The 20,368-nt window shown below is 42.9% G+C and overlaps 1 protein-coding gene across 3 annotated transcripts in view; it reads right to left on the minus strand.

Annotated features, from left to right (window-relative positions):
* Positions 1 to 20,368, minus strand: part of LOC132898198 (growth arrest-specific protein 7-like) — a 102,441-nt gene that overhangs the window by 16,835 nt on the left and 65,238 nt on the right. For 2 of the 3 annotated variants that reach the window (XM_060939650.1, XM_060939648.1), the window contains 4 exons: positions 14,773 to 14,865; positions 11,042 to 11,157; positions 8,863 to 8,937; positions 2,558 to 2,654 (listed from right to left, as the gene is read on the minus strand). In XM_060939650.1, the coding sequence (XP_060795633.1) occupies positions 2,558 to 2,654; positions 8,863 to 8,937; positions 11,042 to 11,157; positions 14,773 to 14,865 (381 nt within the window). The remainder of the gene's footprint in view (positions 1 to 2,557; positions 2,655 to 8,862; positions 8,938 to 11,041; positions 11,158 to 14,772; positions 14,866 to 20,368) is intronic. The other variant, XM_060939649.1, reaches the window with a different exon arrangement.

The raw sequence follows: 20,368 nt of genomic DNA on the forward strand, positions 1-20,368 counted from the left end.
TCCTTCTACAGGGTCGCAGGCAAGCTGGAGCCTATCCCAGCTGACTACGGGCGAAAGGCGGGGTACACCCTGGACAAGTCGCCAGGTCATCACAGGGCTGACACATAGACACAGACAACCATTCACACTCACATTCACACCTACGGTCAATTTAGAGTCACCAGTTAACCTAACCTGCATGTCTTTGGACTGTGGGGGAAACCGGAGCACCCGGAGGAAACCCACGCGGACACGGGGAGAACATGCAAACTCCACACAGAAAGGCCCTCGCCGGCCACGGGGCTCGAACCTGGACCTTCTTGCTGTGAGGTGACAGCGCTAACCACTACACCACCGTGTCGCCTGGCTTTGTTATCAAGTATTTAAAAGAAACAGAAATAGCTAAAAGAATACAGTTTGGGGTTTTTGTTTTGTTTTTTTCCCCAATAGCGCCTGTTCCACACTCCAGTCCAGTTGGTGGCAGTAATGCACCTTTAAGTTGGTTTGCCAACTGCCAAAAAAAACCCTAAAGAAGAATAAGAACAAGAACAAAATGGCGGACCGTGTTGCTAAACCAATCGAGGATGAAATAAAAACTCTACTTGAAAACAAAACTCCCCAAAAATACAAATACACACAGAGTGCCTGGGGAGCAGTTGGGGGTTAGGTGCCTTGCTCAAGGACACTTCAGCCATGGATTTTCCTGTTGGTCCTGGAAATCAAACCAGTGACCCTTTGGGCCCAAGGCTGCTTCTCTAACCTTTAGGCCATGGCTGCCATTTTTAGGCCATGAAATAGCCATAACAACAAGACACTGTAAACAATGCAATATGACTACAGCTATATTAATATGGCTATTGTGCAAAACTAGTGCATGGGATTAGTGTGTAAATGTAGTAGGGACTAAAATTCCCGAAGCACTAGGAATTCCCAGTGGGGACTTGGAGACTGGGTACCCACGAATCCCAGCCAAAAGGTTCCTGGCTGGAGTAGATGGATTTTATATTCATATGGATGGGATTGACTTGTCAGATATCACTCATGGCACAAAGGAACCATAAACATGGGAGCATACTGGTTGGTCACATGCCACATTTACAGCATTCATTCATTCATATTCACTAACTGCTTTATCCTAGTCAGGGTCAGGAGGGTTTAAATTATTAATTGTTTATATTTTGCAAAATAGAACCAAGTACAAACAAATCTGATTTCAAATTGAGCCATACCACTTGAAGGTCAAAGTTTTGGGATCTGGTGGGTTCGGTTGACATTTCTGCAGGAGGGATTGGTTAACCTTTCTGTGGGGGCGGGTGGGACTGGTTAAATTTTCTCCAGTAATGGGAGGAATAAGGCAAATGCTCTGCAGGAGTGTTGTGGGATTGGTTAAACTTTCTGGAGGAATGAATGGGATTGGTTAAGCATACTGCAGAAAAGGGTGGGTTTGATTAAACTTTCTGCAGGAGATGGTGGGATTTGTAGAACCTTTCCGTGGGAGCAGGATTGGTTAAACTTTGTGCAGGAGCAGGTGGGACTGATTCAATTTTCTGCAAGAATGGGTGGGATTGGTAAACATTTCTACAGAAGTGAGTCAGATTAATTTAATGTTCTGCAGGACTGATTGGGATTGGTCAAACTTTCGACAAGACGGCTTGGGATTGGTCGGCTGGCATAGTGGTGTAGTGGTTAGCACTGTCGCCTCACAGCAAGAAGGTCCTGGGTTTGAGCCCAGCAGCCAACGAAGGCCTTTCTTTGCGCAGTTTGCACATTCTCCCCGTGTCTGCATAGGTTTTCTCCGGGTGCTCCAGCTTCCCCCACAGTCCAAAGACATGCAGGTTAGGCTAATTGGTTGCTCTAAATTGACTGTAGGTGTGAATGTGAGTGTGAATGGTTGTTTGTCTCTATGTGTCAGCCCTGCAGTGACCTGTTGACTTGTTTAGGGTGTACCCAACCTCTCGCCCATAGTCAACTGGGATAGACTCCAGCTTGCCTGTGACCCTCTACAGGATAAGTGGCTACAGATAATGGATGGATGGATGATTAGGATTGGTCAAACTTTCTCCAAGACGGACTGGGATTGGTCAAACTTTCTCCAAGATGGATTGGGCAAACTTTATGCAGAAGCAGGAGGTCAAAAGTGTTTGAGGGAGTGGGTGGGACCGGTCAGAATTCCTTTGGGAAAGGCATGGGAGTGAAATTATAAAAAGAGTCCCACACACACACACACCTCTAGTGTAGACCTCGGCAGCCAGTTGACGAACACACACACTCCCTTATCACGCAATGTATATAACATAATTCTTCTCCAAGCAGCTGTACACCAGATCCCATCCTCATTTAATATAAACTTTCAAACAGTGTGTCATAGTGAGAGCAGAAAAAACCCAAATGGTTTACTGTCAGTAAACATGTAATTTCTGGAGATAAACAGAATGAGTTTATGCAACGTATGAAATTAAGCATATTGGTGTGAATGGTGTGGGTTGGCTTGGGTTGTTTTTGACATTTGATTTAACATCTGAGGATTCGTTACTTTGAATTAAAGATGCAGAATTTACAATCATGTCTTTTGTATTACCTTAGAGGAGAACTTGAGATGTACTTCGGCCTCATCTGCCAGACTTTTCTTCAGCTGGGCCCAGGCCTCTCCCAGTGTGCTGGAGATATCAGAGGAACTGGTGTAAGTGATACATAATTGGAGGTGTGACATAGCTTCCTTTTTTTTCCAATAACATACACTGTCTTTAATGTCTATGAAGAATAGTGTGTTTGATAATAACTAAGCAGAAACTGAAGAAAAGAACACTGCAGAACTAGCACAGCAGCAAACTGCATTTAAAACATACGCAATAAAATGTCATTTCAAGTGGAATATTTTCCTTCGTTCATCAGGTAAAGGGTTAAGATGTACCAGAAGGCGAATGTGCATGGGGAAGTTCTGATTGCCTCATTTCAGACATTTTATTAGATTTTTTTTCCTCAATAACCCGTTAGCCTGAGTCAATCGGGATCCCAAGTCATGCATTAAAGCAGTGTGGCCAGTGTGCTTATTTTAAAGGCTTTAAATAGGAGATGTGTGGATTTTACTTTTTCAGCACAGCCCTTTCCTATTCACCCTGGCACAAAAAAAGAGAGAGAACAGCCAAGATAAAAATTGGCAGATTACCCATCAGCTCCCTTCACGTATTTACAGTCAGATATGATTAAGGCAAAACATAACAGAAAAAAAAAAAGATTAAATTCTTGAATGCACATCTTAGCCATGCATTTACATGTTCATGTCCTGCATTTCAAAGGCAGCACATGATTGGTCAGCAAGAACTTTTTGATCGAGGTCACGACCTGCACTTCTGCAACAATGCCATCTACAATGGAAACTGCACAAATGGTAAATTCAGGAAAAACGAGTTTCGCAAACGTGACTACAAGAGCCAGGCGGCGAAACAATGGTCATCACAAGTCACAAAAAAATCTGGCCTGAGAGGCAGAATAATGCGAGCATTGTGGCGCCTGTCTGCGGGAGAGGGTGGGTGGACCTCTACTGCATGATCTGTGCTCTCTCTGTATGAAACAATTATCCCTCTTTATCAGAACTGGCATGGCGACTCGGAGAAATCTGCAGTTGGGCAGAGTGACAGCTTTGTGGTAATGACAGAAGAGCGGGAGGAAAATCGTATGCTTGTCAGTACTGCAGGAGCACACTGATTTCGAACGGCGCACAGATGGACACAATCAGATAAGATACAGTTGAGGACAAGGGTTTACATACACCTACAGTAAGCTAATGATATTCGATCTCGGTTTTTCACAGCGCTACATATTTCATGTTACCATACGTGTCTTTTGACAAGACATCAAAGAATTCAATTAGGTAGAGAAAGATTTGTTTCTGATTTGATTCACTATATTAAAATTTCAGTGGGTCAAAACTTGACATATACCAAGTTAACTCTCTCGTTGAACAGGCTGGAAGATTCCAGAAATCAGTGTGATGACTTTTCAAAGCTTCTGATTGGCCAACTGTCATAATTAGGAGTGAACTGGGAGTGCACCTGTGGCTGTATTTAAGGGCCAGTGGGTCTTAAGGCAGGACAATGATCCCTAATCATGCCTTAAAGGGCATATTCTGGACCAATTTCCTGTTTTTTTTATATGAAAGTATGTCCCTTTACACACTCATCCAGAAGGGTAATTTTGCACAAGGCCACCTGTCTACAGCAGAAAAAAATAAAATAACAAAACGCATCTAGAAAAATCCCAAGGGAGTCTGGAGCCAGATTGGTGACGTCACCTGCGGAAGCGCCAGCAGGCTGCGCGAGCTTTGCACGGTTTCAGTGCACAGCCTGTGTAGACCAAGCGCTCCCATTTCTCTCTCATTGTCCGGTCTTTTGGGAAACGATGAGTACTAATCCCATCAAGATTGGTGTTGCTACACCCTCCTACAATACATCTGTTAACCATTTTAATAATTACGCGATAACGTTGAAGAAATTTGCAGGAAACCACCAGGTCATTTTCTCATAAACCAACCAGCGCTGATGTAGGATTCAGAGGGAAGCGTCCCGCAGATGATGTCACGAAAATCAGTGTTTGCCGGGAAATCCAAATGCCAAGATTTTTCAGAGGCGGACCAATTCGCCTCAAATGGCTTGATTTCAACTGAATTTTTCTGGTATTGCGCAAGGTAAAAAAATTGCAGAGAATGCAGAATGTTACAGATATTTGACCAAAGTTTAATATAAAATAGGAGAATTACATTGATCTTGCTCCTGACTTTACCCGTGATATGCACTTTAAAGGCTGTAACAAAATGGCTTAAGATGACAAAATGGAAGTACTGGAGTGGCCATCACAAATCCTCAGTCTGAGAGGAAATTTGTGGACCAGGGTTCTCCAGAAAATCTGAAGTAGCCGGCTAAAAAAAAGTAGCAGGCAGCCAAAGGTGCGCTAATGCTAGGGGAGTTTGGGGGCATCCCCCCAAAAAAAATTCCATTTACATGCCTTCTAGTGCATTCTCAGCTAATAAATTACTAAACGTTTCCCTGTAAAATACTTGCAAAATATGTATGAAATTTCCCTCCAGATGTGTGTGTGCTTGGCTTCCTAAGTTCCCCTCTGTAGTACACTGCCTGGCTCTGTAACATAACTACATGGTGAGCTTATTTGGTGCATGTGTAATGTAGTTGATGTACTTCTATTGTGGTATTGTGTAATATACAGTTTTAATTTCAGGAGAAATATTTGAACACAGTTAGTTATTTGCATTTTCACTTTATAAGTATGAAGCCTTAGCCAAGGGACCGGACATCTCTATGGGAACGGGCACTCCGGGTAGCTTTGGATATGAAAATAACAATTCTTGGATATCTCATCTCATCTCATTATCTCTAGCCGCTTTATCCTGTTCTACAGGGTCGCAGGCAAGCTGGAGCCTATCCCAGCTGACTACGGGCGAAAGGCGGGGTACACCCTGGACAAGTCGCCAGGTCATCACAGGGCTGACACATAGACACAGACAACCATTCACACTCACATTCACACCTACGGTCAATTTAGAGCCACCAGTTAACCTAACCTGCATGTCTTTGGACTGTGGGGGAAACTGGAGCACCCGGAGGAAACCCACGCGGACACGGGGAGAACATGCAAACTCCACACAGAAAGGCCCTCACCGGCAACGGGGATCGAACCCGGACCTTCTTGCTGTGAGGCGACAGTGCTAACCACTACACCACCGTGCCACCCAATTCTTGGATATGAAAATATGAATTCTGATTTATATGTACAAACCTGCGTAGACTTTATATTTATTTGGCTAACGGAACATTTTAGTTTCTTATTCGGTGGCATTTTGTGAAAACCGAGAGAAATCATCTGCAACAACCACCAACTGTGTCTTTACCGTCGTCTGCTATGGCGTGGTCACGTGGTCCAGCTCAGCCAATCAGAGCGCAAGAATCGATCAACAAATATGGTGTCGCTTCCAGTCATGTTAGATCCGAATCAAAGACAAGTTCATGGTGAAATAATTGGATTTGCAGCAAATTATGGGCAGAGGAGACAATATAAATCGCTTGAACACTGAAAGGCAATTTAAAAAAAATTTTCTGGGATCGAGTAGCCGGCGCAGACCGTCTGTGTAGGCGGAGAAAACCACCAGTCGCCGTGCTTGTGGACATCTGCGGTGGACTGAACTGAAGTGTGTCTGAGTAAGAAGTCCCAAAAACCTGACTGAGTTACACCAGATCTGTCAGGAAGAATGAGCAAAAATTCCAGCAAAGTATTGTGACAAGCCTGTGGAAGGCTACCGGAAGTGGTTTAAAATGGCCTCTTATGGAAAATAGATACTCTAACTGACCTATCACATGAAATATGGTATGGTAATATGAAATGTGTGTAGTTGTGAAAAATTGAGTTTAACTGTCTTAAGCCTAAGCCTAACTTATGTAAACTTTCAGCATCAACTCTATCTTGATATGTCAACGAAGTCATCTTATATTGAATGCTTTAGATACTGGTTGAGTGCTTGTGAAAATGTATTACAGGAAGTGCTTTGTACAAGCACCTGGTTTAAAGTGCATATTCTGGACCAATTTCGTTTTTTGATATGAAAGTATGTCCCTTTACACACTCATCCAGAAGGGTAATTTTGCACAAGGCCATCTGTCTACAGCAGAAAAAAATAAAATAACAAAACGCATCTAGAAAAATCTCAAGGGAGTCTGGGGCCAGATTGGTGACGTCACCTGCGGAAGCTCCAGCAGGCTGCGAGAGCTTAGCACGGTTTCAGTGCACAGCCTGTATAGACCAAGCGCTCCCATTTCTCTCTCATTGTCCGGTCTTTTGGGAAACGATGAGTACTAATCCTATCAAGATTGGTGTTGCTACACCCTCCTACGACACATCTGTTAACCATTTTAATAATTACACGATAACGTTGAAGAAATTTGCAGAAAACCACCAGGTCGTTTTCTCATAAACAAACCAGCGCTGACGTAGGATTCAGAGGGAGGCGTCCCGCACGTGACGTCATGAAAATCAATGTTTGCCGGGAAATCCAAATGCCAAGTTTTTTCAGAGGCGGACCAATTCGCCTCAAATGGCTTAATTTCAACTGAGTTTTTCTGGTATTGCGCAAGGTAAAAAAATTGCACAAAATGCAAAATGTGACAGATATTTGACCAAAGTTTAATATAAAATAGGAGAATTACATTGATCTTGCTCCTGACTTTACCCGCTATATGCACTTTAAGTGCTCACAGGTACAGAAGTACTGACGTAGCTAACAAGAAAATCAGCCGAGAGGATAAAAAACAGAATTTTACCACAAAAACTCCTAGATTATATCAATAGACGAGGAAGCTAATGTTTGTATTTCCTAAATGTGCACCAAATAACAATAAGAAACCCGTGAGGCAAAATGACAGTGAAACCACAACTTCACTAGGAGCCTCCATTTTTTTTAACTGACAAACCGTCACAGTTTTACCTTCTTGGTTTCTCTTGTCTCACAAGACAGAGGCTCTTCCTCGTCCTTTCCTATGCCCTTTCCCTTTTAGTGAACTGGCTTTTCCGCTGTGTGAGTTTTATTCATAAACTGCAAATGTTGGCACTTCTACAGGTACCAATAAGTCATAGGTTTCCCTTTTTTTCATTGTTCATCCTGCAAGTGAATGGATTCTCAAGGGCAACAATGGACGCCGCATTGCTCCACTCAAACAGTGTACAGCTCAGATGTATTTCTAAGCAGCGGAGGATATCATTTGTAATGTGTGGACAAAATGAAAACTATAATCACACGCTCAGATTATGTATCCAGGATGTGTGCAAGAAAATATCATGATTTGGAATTTCTAAGAGTTATTTTTGGTGTTGAACGCAGTTTCTATATGACTGGTGCTACAAAGGCGTACTACATCAACGCATACTGGTCCCTAAGAGTTCCACACTGAATGAAGACATTACATCACACCCAGTTGAGATTACTCTGGTTCACCTTGTGAGTTTTAAAGCTAGATGGCCTTTTTATTTAATAAAATCGGTGAAATTTAGTTCCCTCTGAAATTTGGTCATTGTGATATATGTTTATTTTTGTAATATCTTGAAAAAAAAGGCCATTCTGTCGCTGGGAAGTTATTTAATTTGAGGGGATTCTCTAGCAAATAATGTGCATGAAATCGCTTGCTTTGCACAGTCAAGCAGACGGAAGAAGTCCGTGTGCGCATGCGCAGATTTACCTGAGTCGTCATCGTCGTCTTCTTCATCTTTTGGGTTTTACAGCAGCTGGCATCCAGTGTTGCATTACTGCCATCTACAGGTTTACCTTTGACCATGCACTGACAGTTCCATCATGCTGTTGCTAAATGAACAGCTGATCACACCGAGGTGCTCGCTGACCACCGATGTTTATTAGTTTGGTCCTGCGTTTCCTTTCCTTCGTATATAACATGTCTTTTCTTCTCGCTTTCCATTACTGTAGTCGGTCTTCCACATTTCATTCGCACACTCACGTCTGCCATTTTTATCTCCTGTTTCAAATTTGTATCCCACAATGCCTTGCGCGAACGGGGAAAGCCCACCATGTCATGTGTGACATAATATCTTGAATGAGGTCACGGTGAAGCAAGAAAAAATAGGCAAGAATTTAGGGCCATGAGGCTCTAAAGTCATTAATTGTTTTTTTAGGAAAAAAAGCAATAAAATTGGACGTATGTGATTCGAATTCAGTAGCTTTCAGTCCACTAAACAAAAATAATTGGGTGTCGGGGAAAATTCTTTTCATGACCTAAACGTGAAAAACCTGAAAGGCAGTCTGTCTTTAAGCACCATGAAGAAAACCCTTTACCACTTTACTTACTAAAGCTCCTACAGTTGAACACTTACCCTTCCTCCTGAGCTGCTAGAGGGATCTGAGAGAGTTTCAAGAGATTCTTGGCATACTCTTCTTCAATCTTGATCCTTAAGGAGCAAAAGAGAAGCATTTTCTTTGTTTGTAATACAGTCACCACAGGTCTGATTTTAGCTAGGTTGAAGAACATCTGTGTAGAAATTCTCATCACGAGGTCATTTCCTGCTCTGCTTGTCCTGTAGCTAACCCCCCCCCCCATTCCCCCTTTGAGGAAAATGGGAAAGTGGTACTATAGTTGACCCCTTACATCACATTCCTGCTAAGAGCAGATCTTTCCCAGATCATTTCTGTCAGCTGCTGAGAACAGAAAATTTTGATGGGAATGAAAGGATTAAATTCATTTCGCCTGGCTGTTAATGTACTGAGTATTGCGGACTCTACCGTGTAAAATGTTTTATTATTTTGTGAATAAATACATTACTGAAAGCATTACTGAAACAAAACACACTACTGACAACATGAAAGAATTTCTCGAACAAAAAGACAGGTAATATGAGTTGTCATTAAACTGAATTGCATGATTATGTCTACTCAGCATGAAGAGTTCCCATTTTCGAAAAGAAAAAAAAACAACACGACTTGCTTTCCATAGAGAATTTACAGAACTTGAATGTCAGTCACTAATAAAATAGAGGAAACTTGATGTGCCACTTGTTAGCATTGTGGTTTTCATGGCAACAAAAGAGCAGAACTATAAAAGTGTTACACAACCCTGGTTTTACACGGACTCCTGCTGAGTTACACTAGCCAGCTGAGACGTTTTTAAGGTATTACATAGTTACGTGACAAAACAACATGGACTTCGATCATAATTTATTATGAGGTGTTCACTTACACTACCGTTCAAAAGTTTGGAGTCACCCAGACATTTTTGTGTTTTCCATGAAAAGTCACACTTTTATTTACCACCATAAGTTGTAAAATGAATAGAAAATATAGTCAAGACCTTTTTCTGGCCATTTTGAGCATTTAATCGACCCCACAAATGTGATGCTCCAGAAACTCAGGCCAAGTTTACATTAGACTGTATCTGTCTCGTTTTCTTCGCGGATGCACTGTCCGTTCACATTAAAACGCCGGGAAACGGGAATCCGCCAGAGCCCACGTATTCAATCCAGTTCGTGTCTGGTCCGGTGCTGTGTAAACATTGAGGATACGCGGATACGCTGTGCTGAGCTCTAGCTGACGTCGTCATTGGACAACGTCACTGTGACATCCACCTTCCTGATTCGCTGGCGTTGGGATCACACACACAGCGGCTCAGTCCCGAATCACTGCTCATGCGCTTCACTCGCGCGCTCTGTGAGCTGCGCAGGGCCGGAGTGCGCACCCTCCAGAGGGCACTCGCTGTTCAGGGCGGAGTGATTTGGAGCGCAGGAGGAAGCGCTGAGCTGCACTGAGGCTTATTTACACATTTCAACCTCCTTCAGGCGCTTAAACTCAGTGAGAACATGAACATCACAGCCAGGTGTGTTTATCTGCTGGAGGTGTTCGCTTGCCATCCTTCCACTTGCAAGTGGTGAGTGACTTGCGCATGCTCGATATGCACTGGGATCATGTGACGTGCCGTCTAATTAGTCATGTGATTAGCGTATCCGTGTACTGGCGTTGCTGTGTGCACGCGAATCGTGTATTGGCGTTGCTGTGTGCACGCGAATCGTTTTAAAAACGTTAATCTGATGATCCGCTGATTCGAAATAATGTAAACAGGGCCTCAATCTGCTCAAAGGAAGGTCAGTTTTATAGCTTCTCTAAAGAGCTCAACTGTTTTCAGCTGTGCTAACATGATTGTACAAGGGTTTTCTAATCATCCATTAGCCTTCTGAGGCAATGAGCAAACACATTGTACCATTAGAACACTGGAGTGAGAGTTGCTGGAAATGGGCCTCTATACACCTATGGAGATATTGCACCAAAAACCACACATTTGCAGCTAGAATAGTCATTTAGCACATTAGCAATGTATAGAGTGGATTTCTGATTAGTTTAAAGTGATCTTCATTGAAAAGAACAGTGCGTTTCTTTCAAAAATAAGGACATTTCAAAGTGACCCCAAACTTTTGAACGGTAGTGTATTCCTAAAAAACAGCCTGTTTATGAAATAGTAGTAAGTCTGGATACATGAATATAGCGGTGCTGTGAGATTTGATCCACCTCTCTCTCATAAAGTCAGCCATCTCTTTCTGCATCTGTTTCCCCTTCGACTGCTTCTGCAGTAAGACCTCAAAGCCTGTGATGCTGGCATTCCCCTGAGGGTCCTTTTTGTCTGCCTGCAACAGAAGACAAAACACGAGTGCTGGTAAACATGCCGAGAATCACGCTGTCAAACAAAATCAGCAGGAGCGCTGTGAGGAAAACAAGGTTTTCTCCTGCTTGGAACTTTCTGTCCAGATTCATGAGGCAGGGATCTGCAGAGACTCCGTGTGCAGTGACCTAAATACTGTATTAACACACTTTTATCTCATGAGTCTTTACAATTAAAACAGTGGCATCTCAAAGGAGTCGAAAGATCACAGTGAAACCATGATGAAGATATGGTGCAGTGGTGCAAGTATTCAAACATTATGCATGTAAACCACGTGTGGAATCTTAATATTTATACCAAATCTGATTGGTCAGAAGGTGTGCATGATTATTATTTTTTTTTCCATGGATAGGACAGGAGTTCTAGCTGTAACATTAACGACAGGTTAATATTAATACACTCATTCTATTACATTTTGGTTTCGATAGAAACGGCTCATATACAGAGACTTGGACGGTAAATGCTCCATATAATCTAAGAGGAATAATAAATGGATTTTAAATTGTGTTGCTGTTTAACAAATTAAACCATAAAACATCATTGATGTGGTGACAGTTTTTGTTAGGAGACATTTATTTATGGGAAGAGTCTAAGTTGTAAGCACTTTTCAGCACAGGGAAGGCTTTACGACAGACAGCGAGACAGAGAATGAAAGAGAGAGATGGACAGGGAGAGAGACTGAGAAAGACAGATGGACAGAGAGAGAGACACACAGAGAGACAGATGGACAGAGACAGATGGACAGAGAGTGAAAGAGACAGATGGACAGAGAGAGAGACAGAGAGTGAGAGGCAGACAGAGTGTGAGAGAGCGAGAGAGAGAGTGAGAGAGGGAGTCAGAAAGAGTGAGAGAGAGAGAAACAGAAAGAGAGACAGAGTCAGACTGAGTGAGAGAGAGAGAGAAACAGAGAGTGAGAGAGTCAGAAAGAGAGTGAGAGAGAGAGAGAGAGAAACAGAGAGTGAGAGAGTCAGAAAGAGAGTGAGAGAGAGAGAAACAGAGAGTCAGAGAGTGAGAGAGAAATAGAGAGACAAATAGAAAGAGCGAGAAACAGAGAGAGTCAGAAAGAGAGTGAGAGACGGAGAGAAACAAAGAGAGAGAGTCAGAGAGTGAGAGAGAGTCAGAAAGAGTGTGAGAGAGAAACAGAAAGAGAGTCAGAAAGAGAGTGAGAGAGTCAGAAAGAGAGAAACAGAGTGAGAGAGAGAAACAGAGTCAGAGAGTGAGAAACAGAGAGTGAGAGAGAGAAACAGAAAGAGAGAGAAGCAGAGAGTGTCAGAGTGAGAGAGAAACAGAAAGAGAGAGAAACAGAGAGTCAGAGAGTGAGAGAGAGTCAGAAAGAGTGTGAGAGAGAAACAGAGTCAGAGAGTGAGAGAGTCAGAAAGAGAGAAACAGAGAGTGAGAGAGAAACAGAGAGTCAGAGAATGAGAAACAGAGAGAGAGAAACAGAGAGTGAGAGAAACAGAAAGAGAGAGAAACAGAGTGAGAGAGAAACAAAAAGAGAGCGTGAGAGAGAAACAGAAAGAGTGAGAGAAACAGAGAGAGAGAGAGACAGAAGCAGAAAGAGAGTGTCAGAGAGTGAGAGAGAAACAGAAAGAGAGAGAGAGAATGAGAGAAACAGAGAGAGAGAGACAGAAGCAGAAAGAGAGTGTTAGAGAGTGAGAGAGAAACAGAGAGAGAATGAGAGAAACAGAGAGAGAATGAGAGAAACAGAGAGAGAAGCAGAAAGAGACAGAGAAAAGACAGTGTCAGAGAGTGAGAGAGAGAAACAAAGAGTGAGAGAGAGAAACAGAAAGAGAGAGAAACAGAGAGAAGCAGAAAGAGTGTCAGAGAGTGAGAGAGAGAGAGAATGAGAGAAACAGAGAGAGAAGCAGAAAGAGACAGAGAAAAGGCAGTGTCAGAGAGTGAGAGAGAGAAACAAAGAGTGAGATAGAGAAACAGAAAGAGAGAAACAGAAAGAGAGAGAGAGAAACAGAAAGAGAGAGCGAGAGAAACAGAAAGAGTGTCAGAGAGAGAGAGATTTAATTAAGCTAAAAGAGAGAGAAGCGGAGTCTGCTGATGGTGGATATAACGAGTGATAACAGGAACTTGTCTCTCTCTCAGATGTTTCAAGACATTAAATCTTAACTAGAAACTGTTAAAATGTGCGACGTGCCATTCATTAATACATTAAACACTGTTAATGTTAGCATGGAATAGAACATTCCAGAAAGTGCAGTTTTACAGTACCAGTCAAAAGTTTGTACACCCCTACTCATTCATAGGTTTTTCTATATTTTGACTATTTTCGACACTGTAGAACAATACTGAAGACATCAAAACTATGAAACGACATTTGGAACATATATGGAATTATATGGTAAACTAAAATTTGTTAAAAAACAAAATATGTTTGATATTTTAGATTCTTCAGAGTAGCCAGCATTTACCTTGATGACGCTTTGTACACTATTGGCATTATCTTAACCAGCTTCATGAGCTAGTCACCTGGAATGCTTTTCAATTAACAGGTGTGTCTCGTCAAAAGGTAATTAGTGCAATTTCTTGCCTTCTTAATGTGTCTGAGATAAAATAGTAAATAATAAACATACAGTAAATAGTCCTGTTACACAACCGCTCAACTAATTAAAGAGAAATGACATCCATCATTACTTTAAGACATGAAGTGACCTTTTAATTCATAAAAATAAAGAAAAAACATTGAATTAGAAGGTGGGTCCAAACTTTTGATTTATGAAAATAATCCGCTTTGTGTCGTGCCGCGTCACTCCATCCCCGTGTGGATTATTATCATATTAACCACACGGTCTGCTGTGTGTTATTCTTTACTCAGTCTGTACAGTCTTTATTTCAACAGTTGCAGTAGTTTATGCTGTAACGCAAGTTGAATTTCTGAAGTTAGAAATCAGAAGAACTAGAAGTAGAAATAAGGGAATTATATGTATGTTTCCAGTCTTTCACAAAATCCTTTCCTTTTGGTATTGCCCAGGTTGACACAAAAAATAAAATTAAATAAAAAACGACACATGATGAGGGGGCGGCACAGTGGTGTAGTGGTTAGCGCTGTTGCCTCACAGCAAGAAGGTCCTGGGTTCGAGCCCAGCAGCCGGCGAGGGCCTTTCTGTGTGGAGTTTGCATGTTCTCCCCGTGTCCGCGTGGGTTTCCTCCGGGTGCTCCGGTTTCCCCCACAGTCCAAAGACATGCAGGTTAGGTTAACTGGTGACTCTAAATTGACCGTAGGTGTGAATGTGAGTGTGAATGGTTGTCTGTGTCTATGTGTCAGCCCTGTGATGACCTGGCGACTTGTCCAGGGTGTACCCCGCCTTTCGCCCGTAGTCAGCTGGGATAGGCTCCAGCTTGCCTGCGACCCTGTAGGACAGGATAAGCGGCTACAGATAATGGATGGATGGATGGACACATGATGAGCCATGGACAACTTAATGCACTATGGCATGGCTCACGCATCTTCTATCATACTGTACCTATGAACAAACATGTATGATTGTTTTCTTTACATAATCTTTTTACGTGCAGAAAAATATCAAGATAATACAACTCTGAATTCTTGTCTTTGCTGTTCCCTTACCCAAAAATAATCGCAGTAGCTCCACTCCTCTGGTTTGAGCAGTTGCTGTTCGGTGGTGTGTAACGGGAGGGGGAACGTCACGCAGTTGATTTGCTGAGAAATAGAATCAAATAGAAACATCATGTTAGAACAGTCAAGTAAAGGCCTGGACCTGAGACTCATCACCGGTTGCAGTTTAAAGTCATCCCCAGGACTATTTTGTCTTATTAACACCAACATAGAGAAGAAAAGAGAGGTAGTTGAGGGACCCGCTGTTTATAACTGCTTAACAACTGTGCAACTGATAACTTAAAGGGCTGATGACACGAACATGACTCTATGCAATTTCTTAAATAAACTATACAACATGGCAAACATGTTAGATTTCTGTTATAATTACGTGAAAAGAAGCTGTTGTTACGCAAATATCCAACTTTTAATTGCACAGTGCAAGAAAACTGGGTCCATGGCTCGCGGCCATGTTGTGACGTCAGCGGAAGAACACGCTGCGGTTCACTGGCTGTTCTACTCTGGTTCTACTCAATGGAAATGGCGCATGAAAATGCCGGTGAACTCTCTAGTGCTAGCTCTTCCTCTTCTGGGAGTCTAGAATTGTGTTGATCTCTTCCGAATAGAATCTATGATAGCCTACCCTCTTTACCCTTTGCCTCTCGTTGCTAGGCAGCAGTTACATGAAAGCCGCAAGCTTTCACAAGCAAATACATGACTGATATCACGCCGACTTTATGATTACATTTATGATTATCATGTAGAATCTATAGCTCTACGTACCTTTATCTTATGTCGTTTCACAACACATGTTCTGACAGGAGGACTGTCTTTGGATCCGGCATAGCTACTAGTGGACCCCCTCCGGAATACTGGCAGTGTTGCCAGATTGGGAGGAATCCCGCCCAGTTGGGCGGTTTCAAGTGCATTTTGGTGGGTTTTGAACATATTTTGGGCTGGAAAACGTCAGCAGTATCTGGCAACAGATACTGCTGACGTTTTCCAGCCCAAAATATGTTCAAAACCCACCAAAATGCACTTGAAACCGCTCAACTGGGCGGGAAACGTCCCAATCTGGCAACACTGTGTAGGCACTGCTGATGGTAGTAACACACGTTTGTGCTGAACTGAACACCCAAGAGATTCTTTTAAGCTGGGAAGGGTGTCAAAACAATCCAAATCGAAGTGTTCAGAGCACAGGATGGATGTTGGTGAGGGCTCCCACTTGTCACGAGTGCGCCTGACTTGCTTCACCCACTTCGCATGTAGCTCGGGATCTCTGGGAAACTTGAATAAACTTACCCCATCCTTGTAGGTTTTGGAGCAAAAGCCGGCAACACAACGCGAAGGCATAATAACTTTTATATATAATAATGTATAATAATAATACTAATAATGACAAACTGAACACCTGTCGCATCAACAACAAACTGGTAAGTTAGGAGGAAGGTTCTTTCGCTGACGTCATATAGCTCCTCCTCCTCTTTCGTCTCCTGGGTGCTGCAGCCCTGGAGCGCAGGTGGCCAAGTGGTTAGAGCGCTTGACCGCTAAGTGAACGGTCCCTGGTTCGAGCCTCGGCTCGACGGGGATCTGGGGCTCGCTCCCTGTCCACCCAGCAATGAATGGGGACCTGGTGGAAACACTGGGGAAGTTAAAGGCGGCGAGGAAAGGAACTGGCCACCCTACCTCACTATGCCGATGGCCCAGGACAAGTGCGCTCTCTAACAGGCACTCCCCCAATGTACGAATCGTATATGGGACTCCCCTTTTTGCTGCAGCCCTGTCAAATTTGCCCAAATAGCCGCGTTTTTTATCATAACTTGTAAAATAGGCGCCTTCGTGAATTAATATATGGATCATCGGGAATTACTTTTTATGTTATAAAACATCGCCAAAGATGTCAAAAACGTGTCATCAGCACTTTAAGGAACTAACTTGCCTTACAGGTGTTCCACACCATTAAATCTAACTAGAAATAGTTAAAAAAAAACCTAACTGATTTAATACAATTAATAATCATTGACAAATCACTGTAGCATAAGAGGAATATGCAACACTTGAGGAAGCGCTGTTAGAGGAAAATAACCCAAGTGATATCCCACACCGCGGAGTGGATTGTTTCCGATAACAGCATGCCCCATCATGTTTTATCAGGTTAACCATCAGACCCGAGGTACTGCCATATAACAGGACTACAGCGTTTTATTCCATTCTCACCACTGCAAACAATGACACTGCCCACAATGTTTGATTTTCCAGCTGTGGTTGAAAACATGTTGTTGTTCCGTGTGCTAGCATTCATTCATTTTCTGCGTCCATATTCTCAACCAACTGCATGTCCAATCTCTGTTTTTCTCCTGACTGTTAGCTGTCGTGTAAATATAAGTGAGTAGTAATGGCTCGAGCGAAGAGTGAACGTGAGCCAGCTGTTTGCCTTTTAGAAGGCTGCTCGGAGACTAGAAAGCAGAGAAAGCTAGAAATCTCATGAACGTCGACCCATATGGCCATGTTAACACCATCTGTAGCACTATTTTTCAGCACCTCATGAGTGATTTAGAATCGTTTAACATGTATATGAGCTTTCATCCTGTGAGATTTGCTTACATTCATGTGCACCATCTGTCTCTACGTGGGTATTGTATATTGAGCCGCACCCACGCTACAGTCACAGGCCACCCTGTACTATGCCACAAGAGATACACAAAGAGCGGTCCTTCTTTAAATCTGTCGTTCCTTTCAAAAACAAAATGTGAAAACATACAGTGTGTAAACGCAGCTAGTGATCACCGCAGCTCCACGCAGTCGCTGCTTGGTTTGTGCGATGAACATTTACTGCTACGAGCAGAGCTCCAGGTCCATGTCCTTCTATATGTGAAATGTTATCTAATGATCTTCATAAGTTCTCTATAAATCAGCAGCGCACAGTGAATGAGTGTCATTAATCAGCACCTTCCTCATACAGGCTTTGCAGTGCCCGTGGTCCGCCTCTGAGGTGGAATTTGTTTTGTTTATTCCGTATCCTATGACAATAAGCGAGATTTGTTCTTGGGTTGAATACAGCACAGAGTTGTGACAGCAAGACTAATAACAGATGTGTTTCTCACTGTCTGTCTAACAGCAGCTCGCAGCTCCTTGTCTCAGCAGCGTTCTAAACTGAGCAAAAACATTTGCAAGGCACCTGGCCATGTCTAGACTGCTTACATATTTACAATCTGCACTTTTTTCCCCCCCAGAGATTAAGTTATACCCCTTTAGTCTAAGGTCCTGATTTACTAAAAGGTTTGCGTGTGTAAAAACACCCACGTTAAAAAATATTAATAATAAATAATGTGTAAGATTATTCGCCTTTCACATCAGCCATGTGTTGAATATTCAGTTCGGGTTGTTGCTACCTAATATGTTACGTTTATATGTTAATTGGTTAATGTAGCTGTCACTGATAGCGCCAGCAATCAGAGTTCGTGGCAGCCTCCAAACATGGCCGTCACGGACTACCCAGCGTCTGAAATCGTTCACTTGTTCACTAATCCATCCATTATCTGTAGCTGCTTATCCTGTTCTACAGGGTCGCAGGCAAGCTGGAGCCTATCTCAGCTGACTACGGGTAGCCTGGGCCCGCCCATCCTAAGCGTGACGCAACACGAGGGCCTGTCTACAGCTCTTCCAAGCTCCCGAAAAATCGGGAGCCAATCAACTTTGAGCATCTCCAACGGCCCTGGGTAGAAGCATGTTCAAGGCAGTGACGTAGTAGAACTGCGACCGGAAACCATAGATTGTTTACAGAATCTATGCCGGAAGCGCTTCATTCACATCACGAATATGGAGCAGCGGCAAGCCTTTGACACAGCGGTAGATGCTGTATTGAAAGCATTCAACGGGAAGTTCTCATTGAAAACGGAGCAAAGAGCAGCCCTGGAGGTATTTATCTTCTTCCTGTTACTCAAGCAGTTTCCATCGCGTCACATACGTCAGAGGAAAGAGTGATGTGATTGGTTTAAGCTTCGTCACAGCCTTTTCTGGCTTCGACCAGTAGCAAACTGAGGCATTTCAGGGAGGCGGGTCAACCACGCGCTTTGGGAAACGGTTGGGCTTAATGTCTTTGCCAGACCAAATGCTCGCAGAGCTTTGAAGTCACGTTAGCCAGACTAGACTACGGGCGAAAGGCAGGGTACACCCTGGACAAGTCGCCAGGTCATCACAGGGCTGACACATAGACACAGACAACCATTCACACTCACATTCACACCTACGCTCAATTTAGAGTCACCAGTTAGCCTAACCTGCATGTCTTTGGACTGTGGGGGAAACCGGAGCACCCGGAGGAAACCCACGCGGACACGGGGAGAACATGCAAACTCCGCACAGAAAGGCCCTCGTCGGCTGCTGGGCTCAAACCTAGGACCTTCTTGCCATGAGGCAACAGTGCTACCACTACACCACCGTGCCGCCCCCATTCACTACTCCGTACTCACTATATAGGGAATTACTATATAGAGGACTATATAGTGAGCTCATGAAAAAACACTTTCGGACACTACTCCGTCGCGCCATTATTTACGTCATTACTGTTGCACAATTAAAACATGCCAGATCAGTCGGCTGGTAAATACATGCATGTATTTTTGTGAAAAATACATATTATACTGAGCGTATTTCCCACATTAATAATTGTATTCTGAATTCAATGAGAGCAGTTTCAAGCAATTTGGATTGAATTTGAATTTTCACCTGATATGCCTACTTGAAGCAATACGCTTTTTGGAAACTCTTTGGAATATTACATTAAATCCGCACTATAGTTTTGCTTCCTTGGGTTGGCTCTTTGAGAACACTTATCACGTGTGTGAATTCTTTGAGTGAAATTCGACCGTAACTGTTAACATCTTCCACTGTGACAATGAATAATAAATAAGAATTGTGCAACGATTTTATGTCTGGGAAAATCCATACATCATTAAAACCTTGGTTTGTGTGTGTCATGTTGAATATATCACAACACTAGCAGTGTGTCTCATAAAAATTCTTATAAAACTCCTGTTAACTCGTTCAAAAACTTTTGAGGAAAAAAAAAAAGTCACTGAGCCCTGTAGAATAACTCGAATGTATGGGTGGCTCCTAAAATGTGATCTGATCTTTGTTTAAGCCATAAAAAGAAATAAACAATCTTGAAAGGCAACATGAACAACCCCAGGAGCACAGAGACATTCGGTAATGTCTGTCTAATCCTCCCAACATTCCACACTAGGCACCCTGATGACTTAGGCCCAGGGATCTGCGGCCTCACAATAGGAGCTTTATCTGTCTTCATATTAACTCCAAAGCAGCTTTGCTGAGAAGAAAGTGAATAAGCTAGCAACGATGGGCTCCCAGAGCTCTCCAAATCAACATGACAAGCTGCTTATCAAAGTCGTCAGTCTGCTCAACCTCGAACAAGTGGCTCACACACTCAATCCCAGGCCTGTCACACCCCTTTATATTTGCAAGTCAGTACATACAAAAATAAATGACTGAAAGCATGGCGTGTGCAGGTATCCTCAAGAGAAACTGGCTGCTTTTTCAGTGCCACTTTATAGACGAGAAAAAAAAAAATCGTAACAACTGCACTAGA

This window comes from Neoarius graeffei, chromosome 14 (genome assembly GCF_027579695.1).
Source record: "Neoarius graeffei isolate fNeoGra1 chromosome 14, fNeoGra1.pri, whole genome shotgun sequence".
Lineage (NCBI taxonomy): Eukaryota > Metazoa > Chordata > Actinopteri > Siluriformes > Ariidae > Neoarius > Neoarius graeffei.